General features: G+C 32.6%; 1 protein-coding gene across 1 annotated transcript; it reads left to right on the top strand.

The window, feature by feature from the left end:
- Positions 1 to 1,410: 1,410 nt before the first annotated feature.
- Positions 1,411 to 7,171, top strand: LOC128157935 (N-acetyllactosaminide beta-1,6-N-acetylglucosaminyl-transferase-like). The gene is made up of 3 exons (XM_052820614.1): positions 1,411 to 1,499; positions 5,160 to 6,241; positions 6,396 to 7,171. Exons 2-3 carry the CDS (start codon positions 5,176 to 5,178, stop codon positions 6,677 to 6,679), a joined length of 1,350 nt encoding a protein of 449 aa, XP_052676574.1. The 5' UTR covers positions 1,411 to 1,499; positions 5,160 to 5,175; the 3' UTR covers positions 6,680 to 7,171.
- Positions 7,172 to 20,090: the final 12,919 nt, after the last annotated feature.

Genomic DNA, 20,090 nt, shown 5'->3' with positions numbered 1-20,090 from the left:
GCGTTGATTATAAAACGAAGACTAATGGATTTTACTTGCCATCTGCCAATAAAATCTAGGAAGGGGTATTTTTTTTATTAGTTCTTTATGTTCTAAATTTCATCATGAGTTCGGGTACTGTGGGGTAACTACTATTAATAGGCACAAAACGACATCTCTGCAGTAAATGAGGGTTACGACAAGGGGCAAATATTGTTTATGTAATCCCTCTCAATGCTTCTTCGTGTTATATTTTTAAAACACTTCAAGAACAATTCAACTTCAAAGCCATTTTGCTCGAGCAATTTATCAATTGCAACAGATACCGGTTATAAAATAATTTATGATCCTATGTCGAATTTGACTCTACTTTGTCGACAATAAATGGCACTCCAAATGCCTGATTTGAGTTCTCGTTAATATTGTGTTACATCCGTGAAAAAAATGGAACGTAAAAATACTACAACTTATAATGTTTAGATTTTGAGGTAATGAAAATATTTCCCCCCACTGCAGTTGGCCCTCAGTTGATGGTAGAGGTTTATAAATAATATAAACGACATGCATTAGTAATGAAAACTTTATCCTAAATGGTTGCCGCGGGTTTATCCAGGTAACTGAAAAATGTGGGAAAACCAAATCAATATCGCATTTTAACGTACAAGCGGGCTATACACGAGGTTTCGATTATAATCCGACAGTGGTTCATTGCCATTTTAAAGATATTCCCATGATGCATTGTTAATGGGAACCATTACGTTATCAAAAATATAAATTGATATATAAAAGTGGCATTGAAATTGACCCACTCATTGTTTTCCCCCTTAGAATATTGAAACCCAGTCCGTATATCAATGTTACAGTATATGTTTATATTGATATGTTCCGTAATACAATGTATGATAATTCCGAATAACATTGAAATTTACATTTAGAAGTCGTTTATATCGACACACATTTGTTTGTCTAACATTGTGGATATAATATCAAATACACATATCTCGAGTTGTTTAAATACAGCAGGGATTTCATATTTGATATGTTTTTTTCTCTAAGACCTATCTATTTAAGACAGAACACCTGGCACAAGGGCTGAAAATACATTTTCTTGATAGTTATTCTGTTGGATGCAAATAATTAGAGAAGAAACAATTAGATAAATTTATTTTTCCTTAAAACGTTCTAAAACGTTTTTATCACGAATTTATGAAAAACAATTTCCTTCTATGATTCCAGATTATAGATAACATCCCTAGCAGTAGTTTTACATGAGAGGTAATGGCTGACCATTAACAATGGGCCATCTGAAAGTCATCGGACTGAATGAGAGTGAAAAACGATCCTTTTACGTTATCCCATGGCTGACGACAAACACAATTGTTTGTTGACTCAACCTTTTAAAGAAGTCTGCAAAAAGGGCTGTGTGTAGGCCAACATATGCACATTGATTAGATAAGACATTTGATCATGAATGGTTACGGTGCAGACGTCTAAAAATCGGATATTAACACATAAAAAAGGTGAAGTTACAAATTACATTTGTGTTATTCTTATTCAAAATTCATTGATAAAAAATCATGTGAGATATATTTCATACTTATATATATGCAATTATATGCAAATCATTAATTCTGATATATATATATATATATATATATATATATATATATATATATATATATATATATATATATATATATATATATATATATATATATATATATATATATATATACCCATTTTTACAAACAAATATATTATTTGTATATTTATTAGGAAGATAGTAAATAGTTATATTATTTATAGTAGTTTCTAAACCAAAGAAATGATAGTAGCTGTGTATTTTTTTTTAGATTTCCTGGAAAATGCTAACTGGTAACTTAAGGTCTTTGACCTAGTGAACCTAGTGAACAATATCACTACAAAAGTAGGGTTGCAAAGTAGTTATTAATTGAGTAGTAATCAAGGAAAGTTATCCTTAATTACTACTCAATTAATAACTACTTTTATTAATATGAAATGTGACGATAACAAACAGTGTTCTAAATCAAATGTCTCCCCCCCCCCAAAAAAAAAATACAAAACAGGAGCAGAGCAAACACATACCTCTACGAAAAGTAGAGGTTGGATCAGGTGCATTGGAGCTGAACCTTTGCTGAAAATAGGATAAAGTTAAATAAACTGACACTTGTATTGACTTTCATCTAATGATGATCTTTTGTTTCAGTGGGTAGGACCCAATATTATAATTCAAGAGAAGGTCCGCCTCGTTGAAATACTAAATACAGATAATTAATATATGTTTGGTACTTGCTTTGATTTGCCCAGATGATTTTTTAGTTTAAGACAAGGATCTAATATTATGGCTCAAGAAAATGTCCGCCTCGTTGAAATACTGAATACAGATATAAATAATATTCATATTAATACTTGCTTTGATTTACCCCGATGATATTTTAGTTTAGAAGTAGGACCTAATATTATGGCTGAAGATAAGGTCTGCCTGTTGAGAAAAACGTGTTTTCACCCGTAGTCAAACAATGAATTAAGTACTAGCACATTGATCATGTATTGATCTTCATCAATATATCATTTTCATTCAGGGGGTAGGACACAATATCACAGTACAAGCAAAGGCCTTTCATGTCCACTCCAACATTAAGAAGATCAACTAAAAAATATCACTACAAGAATCAATGTTAAACTCATTTCATCCATATACTAGTATGACCAGTTGTTTCAACGAGGCGGACCTTTTCTTAAACTATCATATACTGGGACCTAACTCTTAAATGAAAAGGTCATCGGATTAAAATACTGTGAATTATATTTGCATACCACATTTCAATGGGGCAGACCATTCTTGTACTATGATACTACAGTAAAACACCTGAAGGTTTGAATCCTTCACACCTGCATGATGATGTGCATGTATAACACTTGGTTCAAGCCATTTTTTAATAATGACAACAATCAGTTTCTTTCCTGTCTATATAGTATCGACCAGCAATATTAAAGTTGAAATAAAAAATAAAAAAACAACAACCCAGTTTTAAACTGTAATAACTATTGTAATTTATTTGTGTTGACCAAACTACATGTATGCATTTTCATTTACACTCTGTGCTGGATATTTACGAACGGGTGTGTACTCCTTTAAAAGAACTACAAATAATACCGCTTATTTTGTAACAAAATACTCAAAACTGAAAAAAATAAAAATGAAAATATACCCCGGACCTTTTATGCCAGGCAGACCTTTTCTTATACGGGCCAGACCCTTTTGGACCAAAGGCGGATCTTATTGTTAACATTTCAGGGCCGCCCGGGCAATTTTACAGGGTTGGCCTTTTAACTTTACGACACTGGTCACACCCGCTGTGTGCTCTCTGTCATAATTGAGAAAACGTGAAAAATCGGTTGACAATTTGGTGATTGATAATGGTGATTGATAATGAGTTTTATTTTAGTTGCGGAATAACCTCCGAGCTCGAGAAATGATTTAGGTCATTTTGACGGCTGTTCCGTGTAACCCCAACGGTTTTGTTAGTAATGTTTACATGTGTATCGATCAAATGAATCGCATGCAGACGACAGAATTTTTCTTCGAATTTTTGATACTCTTCACTTATTAATAAAATCAGGCACGTAGCATCGGGGGGGGGGGGGATTGAATTAAATTATCATGGAGTTGGCCCCCAATTTTTGGGAGTATGTAAAAAATTGGTGTGAAAATAAGGAAATTAGGAGTGAAATTGAAGTTATGGATATACTACGCCCCCCCCCCACTTTCAAAATCGATGCTACGTGCCTGAAAATATCTTCAAATCATATTCCTGTTATTTTAAGGGCAATTTAATACAACTAATACTTCTCATTTTATGTAAATACAGGCAGTGAAAATTTGCTTGGGATTTCCTAGGAACAATCGCATTAATCTCTTTAAAATAAACATTTAAGGCAATACACATCGTTTTGACTGGAACTAACAAGTGAAATTGACATGGTTTTGAAACTTTTTACGGTTTGAAGTTGTACTTTCATGATCAGTGCGAGACAAATAGGTATTTCTGACCTGATAATTTATTGATGACGTTCGTGGTATATTGGACTATTTGACCACAAACCGTGAAAACAATACGATAAAAAGTAAAACATTCAAACATTCTTTTTATGTCTTTCTATGTCCTTATCGTAAGTACTTAATTGTGTTGAATCATTGAAACCATCCATAATTACATTTTGTTTGGTCCTCCTTTGCAGGACCTAGATATCACTTGAAGCTTTAGTTAAGAATGACGTTAACTCGCAATGAAAAACACATAATCTGCTGATGAAAATAAACCATACATTACTAGACTCATACATTATATTAAAAGAACTTCGATTATGGTGTTATATTTCATTTTCTTTCCAAAATAAGGTCAATGACCACTTTTTAAGTTAACTGCTTTTGAATATTTCTTATAATTCATAAATATTCCTTAAAATTTGACACCATAATTAAATTGTTCTTAATTGTAAGACTACTGAAAGTGAATAAACTCCTTAAAAAATGAAAATAGTTCATACGAAGGGCAATATGGCTAAAGAATAAAAAAGTTTAAGGCAACGATTTAAAAAAAACAACATTCCAGTCTGAATTTTCTTTATCAATATTCTAAGCACAAACCATTTCTGATTCAATTTAAAAAAAATCTAAATGATACTAACTCTAAAACATTTATCGTAGTAAACAACTTATATTGAGCTTGTTATTTTATTTTTAAAATTATATAGGTCAATAATCAAATATTTGAGATTTGATATCTGTCAATGCTTTTAAGCATTTTTTATTTTGTCGCTTTTGCATGCAAGGCAACTACCTTAAGGAACAAAGGCTACATACATTTTTTAGAAAATTTGCAAAAGAGATGTTTTATCAACAAGAAATTTAAAAGACGAAAAATCTCAGATCTCATTCCTTAAAAAGCACTCTTTAATCCACCATCAAGGGATGCCACTTTAAGTGAATATTTTATTCAGCTATTACACTGCAGTTTCATTTTTTGTTCAACCTAAACAAAATGTTCTGTTTTCTTTTCAAAAAAATTATCTGTTCGAAAATTACATTTTGAATAATAGATGACTTTGTTTCTTTTTTTTAACCGTACAATTATTCCAATATTATTTCATTTCAGAATCAAAAGGATAGGTATGCCAAGACATCAGATTATTTTTTTCCTCCTCCCAACCATTCTCATATATACTGTTTTTGTAATTATCATTGCACACTACAGTACCTTTCAAGGGAGACATCGACCAAAGACTATTAAAACATATGGAAAGCCGCTTTCAAAGGGACAAACATTTCTTCCCAATATGACATTGAGGTATGTACGTAATCCTGGACCGATGAAAATAGTTCAGGAAGTCGATTGTCAGCAAATTATTGAAGGTAAAGACGACTATATCGCGCATGTGTCTGAACTGATGAAAGAAATGGAGTATACTTTTCTAAGCGACAGTGAAATTGAAGAGCTTGCGATGAATTGTGACAAGTTTTTGAATACCTTTGACTATAATCGATTCATAGTGTCACAAATTGAACTAGATTTTCCCATTGCATATTCCATACTAACATACAAAGATGTTGTTCAGACTGAAAAACTTCTCAGGGCTATATACCGGCCTCACAATGTTTACTGCATACACGTGGATCGTAGTTCCGGTCTTTCATTGCATAATGCCATTAAAGCTGTTTCAAAATGTCTGTCTAATGTTTTCGTTGCCTCGACGCTGGAGGATGTCATCTACGAGGGTTATTCTCGACTGAAAGCAGACATCAACTGTATGTCTGACCTCTTGAATTATTCAGATGTAAATTGGAAATATCTCATCAATTTACCTTCTCAAGAATATCCCTTGAAAACTAATTCAGAAATTGTGAAAGTGTTACATACATTAAACGGAACAAACAGCATTGAAAGCTATTATTACGAACCAACACACTACCGAATCAATCAGACATACCAAGAAAATTACAAAACATCCAAATTGGAACTTACGGGAGAAATCAAAGCTCCACCCCCTCATAACGTAACGGTAGCAAAAGGGAGTGCATACGGTACATTTAGCAGACGTTTTGTGGAGTTTGCCTTGAGAAATCCCAAAGCAAGGGACATCCTGAAATGGACTGAAGATACTTTGAGCCCAGATGAAACTTTCTGGGCCACTCTTGCTTTCAACAAAAACCTTGATGCTCCAGGCATACAATACTCAGGTAGGCTGTTTTTATTGTACGTATTATTATGGAGAATTAATATTAGTTTAAAAAGAATAAGTACTGAAAATAAGTGAAAAACTCCCACCGATATTGATTCACACAAACATATTTGTTTGCAACTTCATAGCTTGTTTTTTTGGTTTCACATCAGATTTAGGGGTTCCAAACCCGAAATTATGGATAACTGTTGGTGTGATGTGGCAATCCAAGGGATCAGCAAGGGAGGTCTGTCATGGGATGTACGTCCGAAATATATGTGTTTTCGGATTGGGAGACTTAAATAAAATAGTACACGAAAAAACACTTTTTATCAACAAATTCTATCACTATTATCAACCTTTTGCCTTGATGTGTATGGAAGAATGGTATTTTAACAAGACGTTTACAACTGTACCTTTTGAAAGTTATTATTATAACCGTTTAATAAAATCTTAAGATAGTTACACATCTATGGATCAGAAGAAATTGAAATGCGTAGCTTTACTCTATATTCTATAGAATTAACGGAGCTATTTTTTGTGTATATGAAAGTAAAAGTTTCTAACATCCCAGGCAAATTATTGCGATACACTGTTCTTAATTCTTTGACCATGACAATAATTAGATATAAACTAGATACGATCTCGTTACGAGTAACGAGGAGGTCTTCCGTTCAATGTTTTAAACGATACCATTAAAATATCAATGGAATTTCAGAATGTCCACTCAACACCTCCCATTCAGATAATGTACTTCACAAAGTGTTTTGCTTTTTCACATACAGCACATTAAAGATTTAAGGTTTTAGTCCCCTAAAAATCCCTAATTACCTCATCAATGGGTGTGGCAATGAGTTTTACACCCTGATATTGTTACGATCAACAATTTTGCTTCTATAATGCTTTACTAAATCTTGATCGTTTTTCAGGTATGTGTAAGAGACTTTACGATTCTCTGGGCCCCTTATTTAAGGGGCCACCCCTTTTTCTTGAGTTCATTCAAAAGGTCTCACGATTACTAACATTTTTTGTTCTTACAACCATCTAAAATTGTTGTTCATTTTAGATACAAATAATTGAATGTTTTAGGGGCTTGCCCTGTAGATAATTCATTGGGACAGACATTTGTGCTTTGATTAAGGGAATCGAATAGAATCATAAATACAGACATTTTCTCTTCTGCAATGCTTAACAAAATATGTCTCATTTTCTAGATTTATTGCGTCAAAGTTTAAGAACTTTGGCCCTAAAAATCCATAATTATGTAATGAATGGGCGTGGCAATATTTTTTTCAAATAGATATTGGTACGATCAACAACTTTGCTCGTATAATGCATTACAAAATCTTTATCGTTTTTAAATTATTTGTAATAGATTTCAAGACCGCCTTGGCCCCTATTTGATTTTGAAAAGGTCTTCAGAATAATAACATTTTTTTGTTCTTACAACCATCTAAAATTGTTGATCACTTTTGAGATAACAAATGATTGAATATTTTAGGGACCAGCCCTCTAGATCCTTAATGGGGACAGGAATTCGTGTTTTGATAAGTGGGATCAATTTAAATCATTTATTTAAACATTTTCTCTTATATGATGTCTAACAAAATATTTCTACTTCTCTAGTAAAATTGCGTCAAAGTTTAAGTACTTTGGCCCCTAAAAATCCCTAATTACGTAATAAATGGGCTTGGCAATAATTTTTTCAAATAGATATTGGTACGATCAAAAACTTTGCTTCTATAATTCATTACTAGGTCTTTAGCGTTTTAAAGTTATTTGTAATAGAGTTTACGAGTGCCTTCGCCCCTATTTGATTTTGAAAAGGTCTTCAGAATACTAACATTTTTTGTTCTTACACCCATCTAAAATTGTTGATCACTTTTGAGATACAAATGATTGAATATTTTAGGGACCAGCCCTCTAGATCCTTAATTGGGGCAGGAATTCGTGTTTTGATAAGTGGAATCAATTTAAATCATTTATTCAAACATTTTCTCTTATATGATGTCTAACAAAATATGTCTACTTCTCTAGTAAAATTGCGTCAAAGTTTAAGTACTTTGGCCCCTAAAAATCCCTAATCACGTAATTAATGGGCTTGGCAATAATTTTTTCAAATAGATATTGGTACGATCAACAACTTTGCTTCTATAATTCATTACAAAGTCTTTAGCGTTTTAAAGTTATTTGTAATAGAGTTTACGAGTGCCTTGGCCCCTAAATTAAGGAGCCAGCCACTTTATCTTGATTTCTTGAAAAAGGTCTTAAGAATACAAACATTTTCTGTTCTTACACCCATGTAAAATTGTTGATCATTTTTGAGATACAAATGATTGAATATTTTAGGGGCCAACCCTCTAGATCCTTAATGGGGACAGAAATTCGTGTTTTTATAAATGGAATCAATTTAAATCATTAATTCAAACATTTTCTCTTATATGATGTTTAACAAAATATGTCTACTTCTCCAGTTATATTACGTCAAAGTTTAAGTACTTTGGCCCCTAAAAATCCCTAATTACGTAATAAATGGGCGTGGCAATAATTTTTTTCAAATAGATATTGGTACGATCAACAACTTTGCTTTTTTAATGGATTACAATATCTTTATCGTTTTAAAGTTATTTGTAATAGAGTTTAAGAGTGCTTTGGCCCCTAAAAAAGGGGGTCAGCCCCTTTATCTTGATTTCGTTGGAAAGAACTTTTGATTCTCTACCACTTTTGTTATATATGTTTCAACAAAATATCAACTGATAAAAAGATACAGATCAAAACATTTGAAAATTTTGAATGAAAATTCGTACTCAATTTTCGTGCCCAGGCGAGCTCCAAGAAATGGCGCCACTGGCGTAAAACAACAGAATAATGCACAACTTCAAACTATAGACTACCTTTCCTGAAAATTTCGTATTCATATCTCTAATAGTTTGTGAGATCAGCTCTGCACAAAATAGGTCGTAAAAAAATAGAAAATCAGCCGTAACTCGATACCGGAAGTGACGAGTTCAAAAATTCAAAACACGTCTAGAATTATGACCTCTGGCAATCATCTGTGAAAAAATGGTGAAAAACGTCTGATTAGTTTCTGAGAAATCGCGTGCACAAAATTTGTGGAAAAAAATAATAAGAAACAGTACGAAAACAATAAGGTCTTCCGATGGAAACGGAAGACCTTAATAAGAAACAGTACGAAAACAATAAGGTCTTCCGTTGGAAACGGAAGACCTTAATAATGAGAAATAACAAAGCATTAAAAAAATTGATCAAATTTCTTTAAAGGGCTTCATGAAAAAGGTTAGTTACCCTAATGTAGCATTCATGCTGACGTGTCGTTACATGATGTTTTAGCCTACATGGACCGGTTGCTTTAGATTTTCAGTCAATCCTTAGTATGATTTTGTGGTGTCTGTAAAAACATCTTGAGATCTGTGATAAATATCATGAATTTAGAATATTGTTTTTGTTATTGTTTAGGACATCATTTTAACGACAAAAAGTAAATAAAACAAATATCGGTATTAAGAAAGGAACGAACATAGCGTGATCTGCGCTCTGCTTGGACAGCGTATATTGGTCTTGAAGGTTCGTGGGAAGATATGCGCAGCATTTTACTTTTTACTTTTATTTTTTATAAGCAGTTTATGGCAGGGAATCGATCGAATTGAGTCGCTTTGAAATACAATTACGAAAAACATATCAAACACACGTTCCACGCTTTTCAACAAATACTATTATTGTCGAGTAATTACTTACCCGATTACATTTTTTTTTTACATTAACAGTTGAGCATTTTAAACAGCAGTAGGTAGAGGCAACGACCAAGTAACTGAAGTTAAAGTTTTTTAAATAAAAAAAATAATAAAAGTGGGGCGCTAGAAATTTTTTAGCTATGATTTATGGCAATCTTAATGTCTTTAATTAGAATAATAGTAAAAATTATGTCCTTTAAAGGTAAAATAAAACAAGATTTGGACCAATGATTATGTTGATTTGAGAATTCTGTTGTCCAATTATGATTAGGATCCCTTCACCTTAACAGTCACATCAGGATCTATAAATGTTCAACAAAATGCAAAGGATTAAACACCTCTGTCTGTAAATCAGTGGACAGACGCCATTTTTATCTTAAGTTGTATCTATTTAGAAAAAGTCCCATAGAAGCTCCTCGTTTGTTGAAATATTTATCATTTGTAAGAGATATGGCTAACTGCATAGGGAATCAGCATGGCGGAATTATGACCATTCCTTTCGTCATCTCAAAGAAAATTTCCTTTACCGTAGCAGAGGCCAGTTACAAAACTTCACCAAAAACACAATTGCTGCTAATTCCCTTGTATCAAAAAACTACATTCCAGCCCTTTCGTGGGAAACGGCCAAACATTTCCTTTGAGAAATTCTGTTTTACCTTTAAACAAAGTCAAAAGGGCAAGTTATTTCCCTACCACCTCACCCATTAGTGCCAGTCATGTAGAAGAAATCATCCCAGATGAAGTTTAAGACTGACCGGAAGTCAGATGAAAAGCTATGGTCTTTTAACTCAAGTTCATGCCTAGAACTTTTTTCTCAATTTCTTCTAGATGGTTTTTTCCAATCAATTTCGCTTTGGTTGTGTGGCACAAACAAATCAACAAATATGTAATTCAAAACACATAGATAAAAGTCTATCATTGGAGCCGGTGTAATGAAGAATAATGACCCCCGTAGAATAATGACCCGGGGGTCGTTTTTCGACGTAGAATAATGACCCCCCTAGCTGAAGAATAATTGGATTTTTCTGAAGAAAAAGACCCAGGATTCCTATGATAAAGTATTGTATGATATAAAACACTATTGTTTAATAGGATACAATATAATACCATATGTTATATTTTTAAACGTTATATGATACGATATAATATTGTATCATTTTTTTTTATATTTTATGATTTGATATGATATTGTATCATGATATTGTTCTGTATAGTATTGTATATTATGATACAATAGTGTAAAATATTATATTGTTTTATTAATTAATTTTTTAATCACATGATACTATTACATATGATATGATATATTATCAAATCACATGAAATTGTATTTTATGATGATGTAATATATATTATTGTATCCTATGATACAATATGTATAATATAATTGTATGATATAATTTTTTATTTTATCCCATGATATTGTATCATTTGATATGATACAATGTTGTATCAAATTATATTGTATCATATAATACAATATCATATTATTTATCAAATATGATACAGTATCATACAATACAATATCATATTATATTATACAAAATAATAACACATGTTTCAATGTTATGATGTATTATTGCTATATGATATTGTTTCATATAATACTATATTGTATTATGTTGTATGATATTGTATTATTTGATAAAATACAATAATGTATAACACAATACAATGTCATATTATACGTTACAATATCATATCTCACAATTTTTGTACGGTATTTTTTGGTATTATATGATATATATTGTAAGTCTGATAGGATGCAATTTTTAATTGTATATTTTGATTAACATATGATCATATGATTATCATACAATTTTTTAACAGATTATATACGATAATGTGTCAAAACAGAATCCACGAATATCCAAGATCATTAAGGATGGTTTTCATATTATACGATAAAGGTGGTCTCATTAAGGTGATGCCTCATAAAGGTGATGCCTCGTCTCGGTGAGCATTGAAATCTGTGATTACCTATGTTTTATAATTGCGGAGGTCTTTATCATTTAAAGGGACTTGGACACGATTTGAGATCAAAAATTTTATTTTTATTTTTTATGTATTAAATGGTTTATTTGTACATTTTTAGTGGATGACCAAAATATTAAATGTTAAAGTCAAGTTACAAGCGAGATACAGAGGTAAGAATTGATAGTTATGTAAACAAAGCTCGAGTCTAATAGTTGTTTACAAAAAATGTAATGTAGAGATTTACCATTCCTTAGACAAAATAACATGTAAAAAACATTTTAAACTAATTCAATATCTTCTTAAATACTATTATCAAAAAAAGAAAGTTACATTTGATTGAAATTTACACCAATACAACGAATATGTAAAAATGACAATATTCGAGCTTTGTTTACAAAACAAAGAATTATGAACTGTGTATCTTGCTTATAACTTAATATTTGAGTTTCAAATTTTGACATAGCATTATAAACTTCTATATTTATCAGTATAAACATTGAAAATAAAAAAATAAAATTTGAAAATTTTAAGTCAAATCGTGTCCAAGTCCCTTTAAGGGTTCCGAGGCATATTTTGGAAATTTTATTTTTATAAAATTGATAAAATTAAATTATCCGGGGGGATATGGTCCGGACCCCCTCTCCCCTTTTACTGCGTGAAATTATTAATATTGAATTTTCACGGGGGACAGACCCCCTCCCCCTCTAGATTCATGCATGAGCAAGGAGTGTCGCATAATGAAATTAGAATGTTACTGTGTTTGGTCCACGGTAAACAGACGGCTGGTAAGTGACAGGAGTCTGGAAGTGCATGTGTACACATTATGGTGGACATTACATTTTGTATGGAGTATATAATGATTAGGCATAGCCAGCACTGGTAAACATATATATCATATGTACACATTACAATATTTATAAACATTCATAGTAAGCGCGATGGCCTAGCGCATGCGTACCAATGATAGCCTGGATTAATCGAAAAACCTTGGCGAGTACGGTGCCTGCATTAAATTCTATGTAATCGACCGAGACTTGCTGAATGCAATCAAAAAAAGGCGAAGGCGAAGATGCGAAGGCCAGAGTGCGAAGTTGGGAAGGAGCGATAGTAGTATCGCTCCTTCGCCTTCGCACTTTAGGCATCACATCTTCGCGCTTCGTCGTTGCATCTTCGCACTGTTGCTCCTTCGCCGTCGCACTATCGCCTTTGCATCTTCGCATCTTCGCCCCCTAAGGTCGTAGTGGCCCTATCAGAACACCATAAATATATGTAAATGTAATTGTTAAAGGGGTATGGTCACGATTTTGGTCAAATTCTATTTTTCTGTTTTCATTATTTACAATGCTTAAGGAAAGCATTTCTACTGATCATATGAAATTTGAGGGTCAGTTGTAATGTTCATAAGCAAGATACAGGGCTCACAATTCTTTGTCATGTAAACAAGGCTCGTGTCCTGTTGCTGTTTACATAGGCTCAATATACCAGTAAAAAATCTTTTTCAAGCTGATTTTTCTATCTTCTTATTCATTTTAAGCATAAATAGACTGTCCCTTACGTTTAACACATTCATTAGGTCTAAAATTAGAATTTTCAGTTCAACATTCAAAATGTAAACAAAAACTTTGTTTACATAGCAAAGAATTGCAAGCTCTGTAACTTGCTTATAACTCAACGAATGACACTCAAATATTGGTTGCCTATTAAAAATGCCTTACTAAAGCATTGTGAACATTAAGATCGGAAATTTTTTTTGGCTAAAACGTGACCATGCCCCTTTAAGATGACAACCATACCCTAATGCAATACGTCAATGTCTTGTTATAACGGAAGGATTTTTATTTTCTAAGCTACACCCCTTCTTTCACTTTAAGTTTATTTGAATATGAATTATAATTTCTGTTACTTTCTGTAAACTACAGCAGTAAAAATTACAATAGTGTAAAGACTATTTCACAAATACTAAAAAATATACTGAAAAACTTTAATCTACAAGGGGGTCATTATTCTACAGGGGTCACTTTTCTTCATGTGGAGTGTGCTCATTTTTATGAAAATGACACTTATTTTTCAGGCAAAGGGGTCATTTTTCTACGTAGAATAATGACCGGGGGGGGGGGGGGGTGTCATTTTTCTGCGTAGAATAATGACCGGGGGGTCATTATTCAACGTCGAAAAATGACCCCCGGTCATTATTCTACGGGGGTCATTATTCTTCATTACACCGGCCCCTTTTTAGACCCACCATTTATACATTTTGTTTTACCCCCATTAGGCATTGTTGCAAAATCTGAGCCGGGGAACTTTCTGATTATAAATAACTTATCATAACTAAAATTGCTTCAGTTAACCAAGAGGTACCCAAGGAAAATCCACAGTTTGACTATGATTCTATTGACGATATTGTCAAATTGGCTTTTCAGTTTAGTAGTGGTTGTCTGATGGCAAAAACAGATATTGAGGGTGCTTTTAGAGTTATTCCTATCAATCCTTTAAATTATCATCTTTTAGGTTTTTCATCGAATGGAAACTATTATTTTGATAAATGTTTACCAATGGATGCCAGCAGCTCTTGTTAAACTTTTGAACAATTTAGTTCAGCTTTACAATGGGTTATGCAATTTAAATACCGTGCAGGAGGAATGTATCATATTTTAGACGATTTTTTTATTGGTTCACTTTGTGAACAAAATGGAGTCTAAATCAAGAAAGAAATAACTCAAATGCGCACAACCACCCATGCAATTTATAGTATTGAGGTAGATTCTGTGGCTATGGAATATCGTCTACCTTGTGATAATGTGTTAATGATTAAGTCTCCTATTGGTCTGCTTTGCTTTGCATGTTCGGTAGTTGTTCTTGGGCGGGCATTTCCGAGAAGTGTAATTAGTTCGACTTGTGGTCATCCTTACCATTATATAAGTCTTACTTGTAAAACAAGAGTTGACGTTCACACATGGTACACAGCCGTTCAACATAACAATTGTGAATCTTTATGGCGGTGGTAATCATTTTGATTAACTTAAACTATTTACTGATGCTTCAGGCTCGGTAGGTTTTGCTGCTGTTTTGGGTAAAAACTGGTTTGCATATAGATGGGTCAATCCCTTGAAACATTATCTAATAGCAATTAAGAAGTTATTCCAAATTGTTTTATCTATAGAGATATGGGGAAATACATTGTTTAAAAAAAAATTTTGTTCATGCTGGACAATATGGCTGTTCTTTATATTACTTGTTCTGGGAGATATCATTTACCTTTCAGCCTGTTCAACCTGTCTGTTTTCGTTTTTTTATTCCTTCTGCCATATGGCATTTTTGTCTTTTCTGCATTATCAACAAGCAAACATCTAAATACAAAACACTTGGTTAGGCGTTTACAATAATTATTTTTACTAAATACAACATACACTTTAGATCTCAACATATTCCTGTAAAAATAACAATGAAACAGCTGATCATATTTCACGTTTCAAATTCCAGAAAGCTTTCAGGTCAGCTTCACATCTGTGCCAGCATCAAACAGCCATACCTCAGCATATTTAGATAATTTAACACCAACAGCTCAGAAAATTTTGACTGCGTCACTCTCACCAAGTACAAGAACATCTTATCACAGAACCTGGACGATGTTACAAGATTGGTCACCAAGTTCTGTTACCTTACCCATTTCTCCAGCGGTTCGGTGCAGTTATATAGTTTGTTGTCAACAATTATTCGCCTAGCAGTATCATATCCCATACATGTGTCAAAGGATATATTCATAAGGTATTGAGTATAGCAGATCAAAATGTCTTTTCTTGTCAAAAAGATATTGCGTGGTTGTCACCAATTTTGATTGATCTACTGTACAGTACAGCAACAAGGTGGATATTTAATAATCAAATGCTGTTTCTAGTCTTTCTAAATTTTCTTTTCATTTTGTCTCTCCGTTACGTATCAGAATCAGGGATTTTACTTTGTTTTACCTTTTGCTATGGTGTAAAATTTCTGTTTAATAAGTTACAAGTTTACTTTGGCTGGGAGTTGGTACAAACGTTCTGTTTTTAACTGTGGCAGCCTTTGTCTGCCACTTTTTGTACATCGTATTATTTTGATACTAGACTGTTTATGTATTAGAATATTAAGGTAATTTAATTCACTGTGGATATCAATAAATTATGGTTTATAAGTGATATATTATGTAAAAGTTATCTCCCCTTTACTGATCTTTTATAGTTTTCTGTCATCATTTTTATTACATGACAATTTTATCCATATTTAGGCGTCCGGTGACTCTTTAGGTAAAGGAAGTTATGTAGGAAGTGGAATCTTACCAAGCTTTTGTGCCAAAACATTATTGCCGGTGAACTTGTGAATTAATTACAATGGAGACCTACAAGTAATTATGGATCGTTAACCATTTCACGCTGCAAGAATTTGATAGTATATATAAATCAACAGGAAAGGAGATTTAGTATGTTCGGTGTCCCAAGTTGTTAGATAACGACGTCATCTTGGAAGAAACTCAAGTGAGGAAATCGACTATCGGAAACATATGAGTATCAAAAAAACCATATGCCGGCACGATACCAATGCTGACTTTAAATGTATACATGCATTTGCTTCGCAATTAACCAAAAATGTTGAAACCCTCAGGTTCAAAAGAATTTAAAATAAAGTTTGTTCTATCTTAATTTAACGTGTACATAATAATTGCAGTATTTTGTATACTCTGATATGGAAAATTGCTTAATTTGAGTTGCAGTATATCTAACCTATAGTCTGTCCCAAGGTATTGCTTCCATCAATTTACACGTACCTGTGATAGAAATCACAATTGAACCAAGTGGTGGAAGCAAAAACTCGGGACAGAGTATAGTTTAAGTCCCCCGTTAAAAAATCATCCTCAAGATCGTTCGTTTTTTTCTTTCAGCGGTTAACAGGAAAATATTTCTGTTCAGCTTTATTTATCATAGGAAAGCTTATTTAATATCAGATGTTTTCACATTCCAGTGTTTACAGTCTTTAATTGTAAAAAAGTCAATAGGACACCTTTACCTACTGTAGGTCTGTTCTTGAAATGAAAGGATCCTTCTTATTTCCTCATGAAACATACCTCAACTAACCCGTTTTAAAAGTACAAACTCATCTAATTGAAGTTTTTATTTACTTTGGTCTTTTACTTCAATTTCGAGTTCTTTTCTTTATATCATTTTGCTTCGATGAAACACATTATAATCATTTTTAATGAGTTTGTCGGGTAAAAATGTTATCTTTGTCAGTCAAGAAAATTTTTATTAAAGTCGCAGCTTCGTTTCCTTTGCTCTCACTATCACATTTTTCCACTTTCCGGGGATTCAAGTAGCTTTTTATGCTCTGCCTAAGTCAGGAACTTTGATCCACTTTTCATCCGCTGTCCTTTACTTGTACTGGATGATATGTATTTTCTTATTTTTTCTGTCATCTGCTGCAAAATTATTTTTTTAAGAAGCTCTTTGATACAGTCAGATGGTCGTTTGTTTGTTGTTTGTTTTTCAAAAAAGATTCAGTTCTCTACCAGTGTGGTGAAACTTGGCCAGATAGACTCCAATGGTGCGCAAAAACAAAGAACTATATATGATTTTAGCCAAATTTGGTCCCTTTAATTCGCTATTTTTAAAATAATTCAGGTACATTAATTTGGTCTGTTATTTTATGAAAGAGTTTACATAAAAATATTTTTCACCTATTTATTTGATTTACATGCACTCACTGGCAGTATATGACGTCTAAAGTGACGCTATTTTAAAAAAATCAATCAAAATCAATCAAAAATTGACATTTTCTTATCTTTTTTCGAATGGGAAATATAGAGCGACTCTTTGAACAAGAACGAGCTTTTTGTCACTTATAAGTATTGGAGAGATACATCTTTAGTGAAAATATTTTGTTTGTTTAAGCAGTCGCTCAATGTTTCCTTAAAGAAAAACTGCTTCAACACAAGCCGTTTTATGCTAAAAATGAGAAAATGGCGGAAAAAGGTAAACTCTATGATGTCATATTTTTAAATTGTGGGTATTAAAATCAAAATGAAAATTATGAAAAAAACTTCAAATGAATATTTGTACAAATAAAACAAAGAATTACAGTAAAATGACAATGTTCATTTAAGGGGGCCATTTTAGGCTCAAACCATATATAGTCCTTTGCTTATTTAAAAGACAAAATTTCGACGACCAAGCCACTTTTCTCTACCATCGCGTTTATAATGAACCTTTTGTTGTGCGTTTTATAAACAGCTCTCACCTAAGAGAGCGAGGCTCGTCTTACTCTTCCGTCTTCTCTGCTCCTATTTATGTTCTGATCCATGTGATTTGCAGATTTTAACTCGCGTAGTCGTCAAGTGCTGGTGGTGAGTATGTCATGTTTGAGGGTAGCTGCGGGTCTGTAGCTCCCGGTCTGAAAAAATTCGGATGGAAGACCTGGGAGCAACAGGGCCACCTACAGAAAAAATTGTATATTTATTGCGCAGAAAAACGTGCGCTAGTTTTCGACTACTTTACCTTATTTATACGCAAATTCTGTGAAAACAACAAGTACCATTAAATTTCTCTTAAACAGACCTGCAGCTAGTTTGAAGGGTTTGAATTCTCTCTAAGACTACCTGATGAGTGCTTTAACTAATCCACATCAGTCTATAGTGTGTTTCTGACCATGTTTGCCAGTGTTAATTCTCTTCTGTTCACGTTGTTTACTTTAGCCATGGTGTAGTCTTAGAAGCTTCATATCATTCTTTGCAAAAACTCGTTAACAGATGCTATTTTTGTTTTTAACTTTCACTGGCAAATGTGGAATTATCTATTTTAAAACAAATCAAACTAAGAGTTTTATTAGTTATAAATGTTAATTTTTCAAAACTGCAAAAATGCACTGTTATATCGATATCTTGGCTAGGAAAGGCAACAATCTTTATGAATATAAAAAACTATTCATCCAAAATATGTTCATAATCCAATCATCAAACAAGAAAAAAAAGTATGCAATTCATAGTAACATTGGTGATTTACAAGCAGCCAAGACTTTGTTCTCAGCATAGCCTGCTGGTTGTATGATTTCAGCATACTCTGATGTTTGTTTAATAATGTTTTGCTCAAGGACAGCATAATATATTCTCACATAAGACATTGCTCAAAGCAACATACAAAAGAGAACTATACTCTTGAAAAATGAGAAAGAACAATTTATTCCTTTAAATATGTGGTTTTATATGCACATTGTTTCTGATTTGAAGCTGTTATGCACAAGGACATCATATGGTCTATTAAAGTACAACACACAATGAAACATTCAAAAAAGAGTTGTGTTCAAAACAATAAGGAAACAGCTAGATCCTTTGGTCTCATGTTAACTTACATATTGTAAATTTACATCCTTATTCACCCCTGCAAATGTGTTCGTAATGCTTTCTTTATTGTTGCTAAGTATTAATAAATCCAGAGGTGCTTCCCCGGAATTTGTTAAATTCTTGTAAAATTCCGAGCGGAAATATAATATTCTCAAAATACGTCAGTACGGGCTGTTTTTCAAATAATATCCTACTTTGAATTATGTTAAAACATGTTAATCATTTAGATATATGTCTTATTTCATCATCTAGTGGTTATTTAAATTGATCGATGATATTTAGAACAAAGTTATCGTTCTTGTTTAACCATTCTACACGTGGTTGATATTATAAACATTGGGTTGCTTGATAAAAAAAGTAGCCATGTTTGATGCTTTAGTTGTGCAATACCATGTTTTTTTTTTTAAAAAAGAATTGGTGTCTGTTTTGTATAAAAACGTATTATATCGAGCCATTTTCAAGGAACAATCTACATAAAATAGTATAGTTTGTTTCACTATTGATGCTACTACTACATGTAACTCAGGTGCGGATCAAAAATTAATCCTTAGGGGAGATCGCTACTAAGCACGTTTATTGTTGCAACAGCAGGACATTTTTTATTCTCACATTTATTTTCAGAACCAATTTTAACTTCCAGTTAATGAAGATGGAGTTTAAAATCGATAAAAGTCTAGATTTTATATTTGACTACAAGTATCAAGATTCTAGAAAATAGACTATAAACACGAGGCACGATTTTTACTGAGAAACTGAAAGGGTCAAATAAGGCCACG

This window comes from Crassostrea angulata, chromosome 1 (genome assembly GCF_025612915.1).
Source record: "Crassostrea angulata isolate pt1a10 chromosome 1, ASM2561291v2, whole genome shotgun sequence".
NCBI classification, from domain to species: domain Eukaryota; kingdom Metazoa; phylum Mollusca; class Bivalvia; order Ostreida; family Ostreidae; genus Magallana; species Magallana angulata.
This window is presented reverse-complemented; position numbering and strand designations above follow the sequence as displayed.

What these genes read in the sequence shown, in the direction of transcription:
- LOC128157935 (XM_052820614.1), top strand. Translation starts at nt 5,176, where the DNA reads ATGCCAAGACATCAGATTATTTTTTTCCTCCTCCCAACCATTCTCATA. An exon ending in TCCAGGCATACAATACTCAG is followed by an intron (nt 6,242 to 6,395) that starts GTAGGCTGTTTT and finishes GTTTCACATCAG; the next exon opens with ATTTAGGGGTTCCAAACCCG.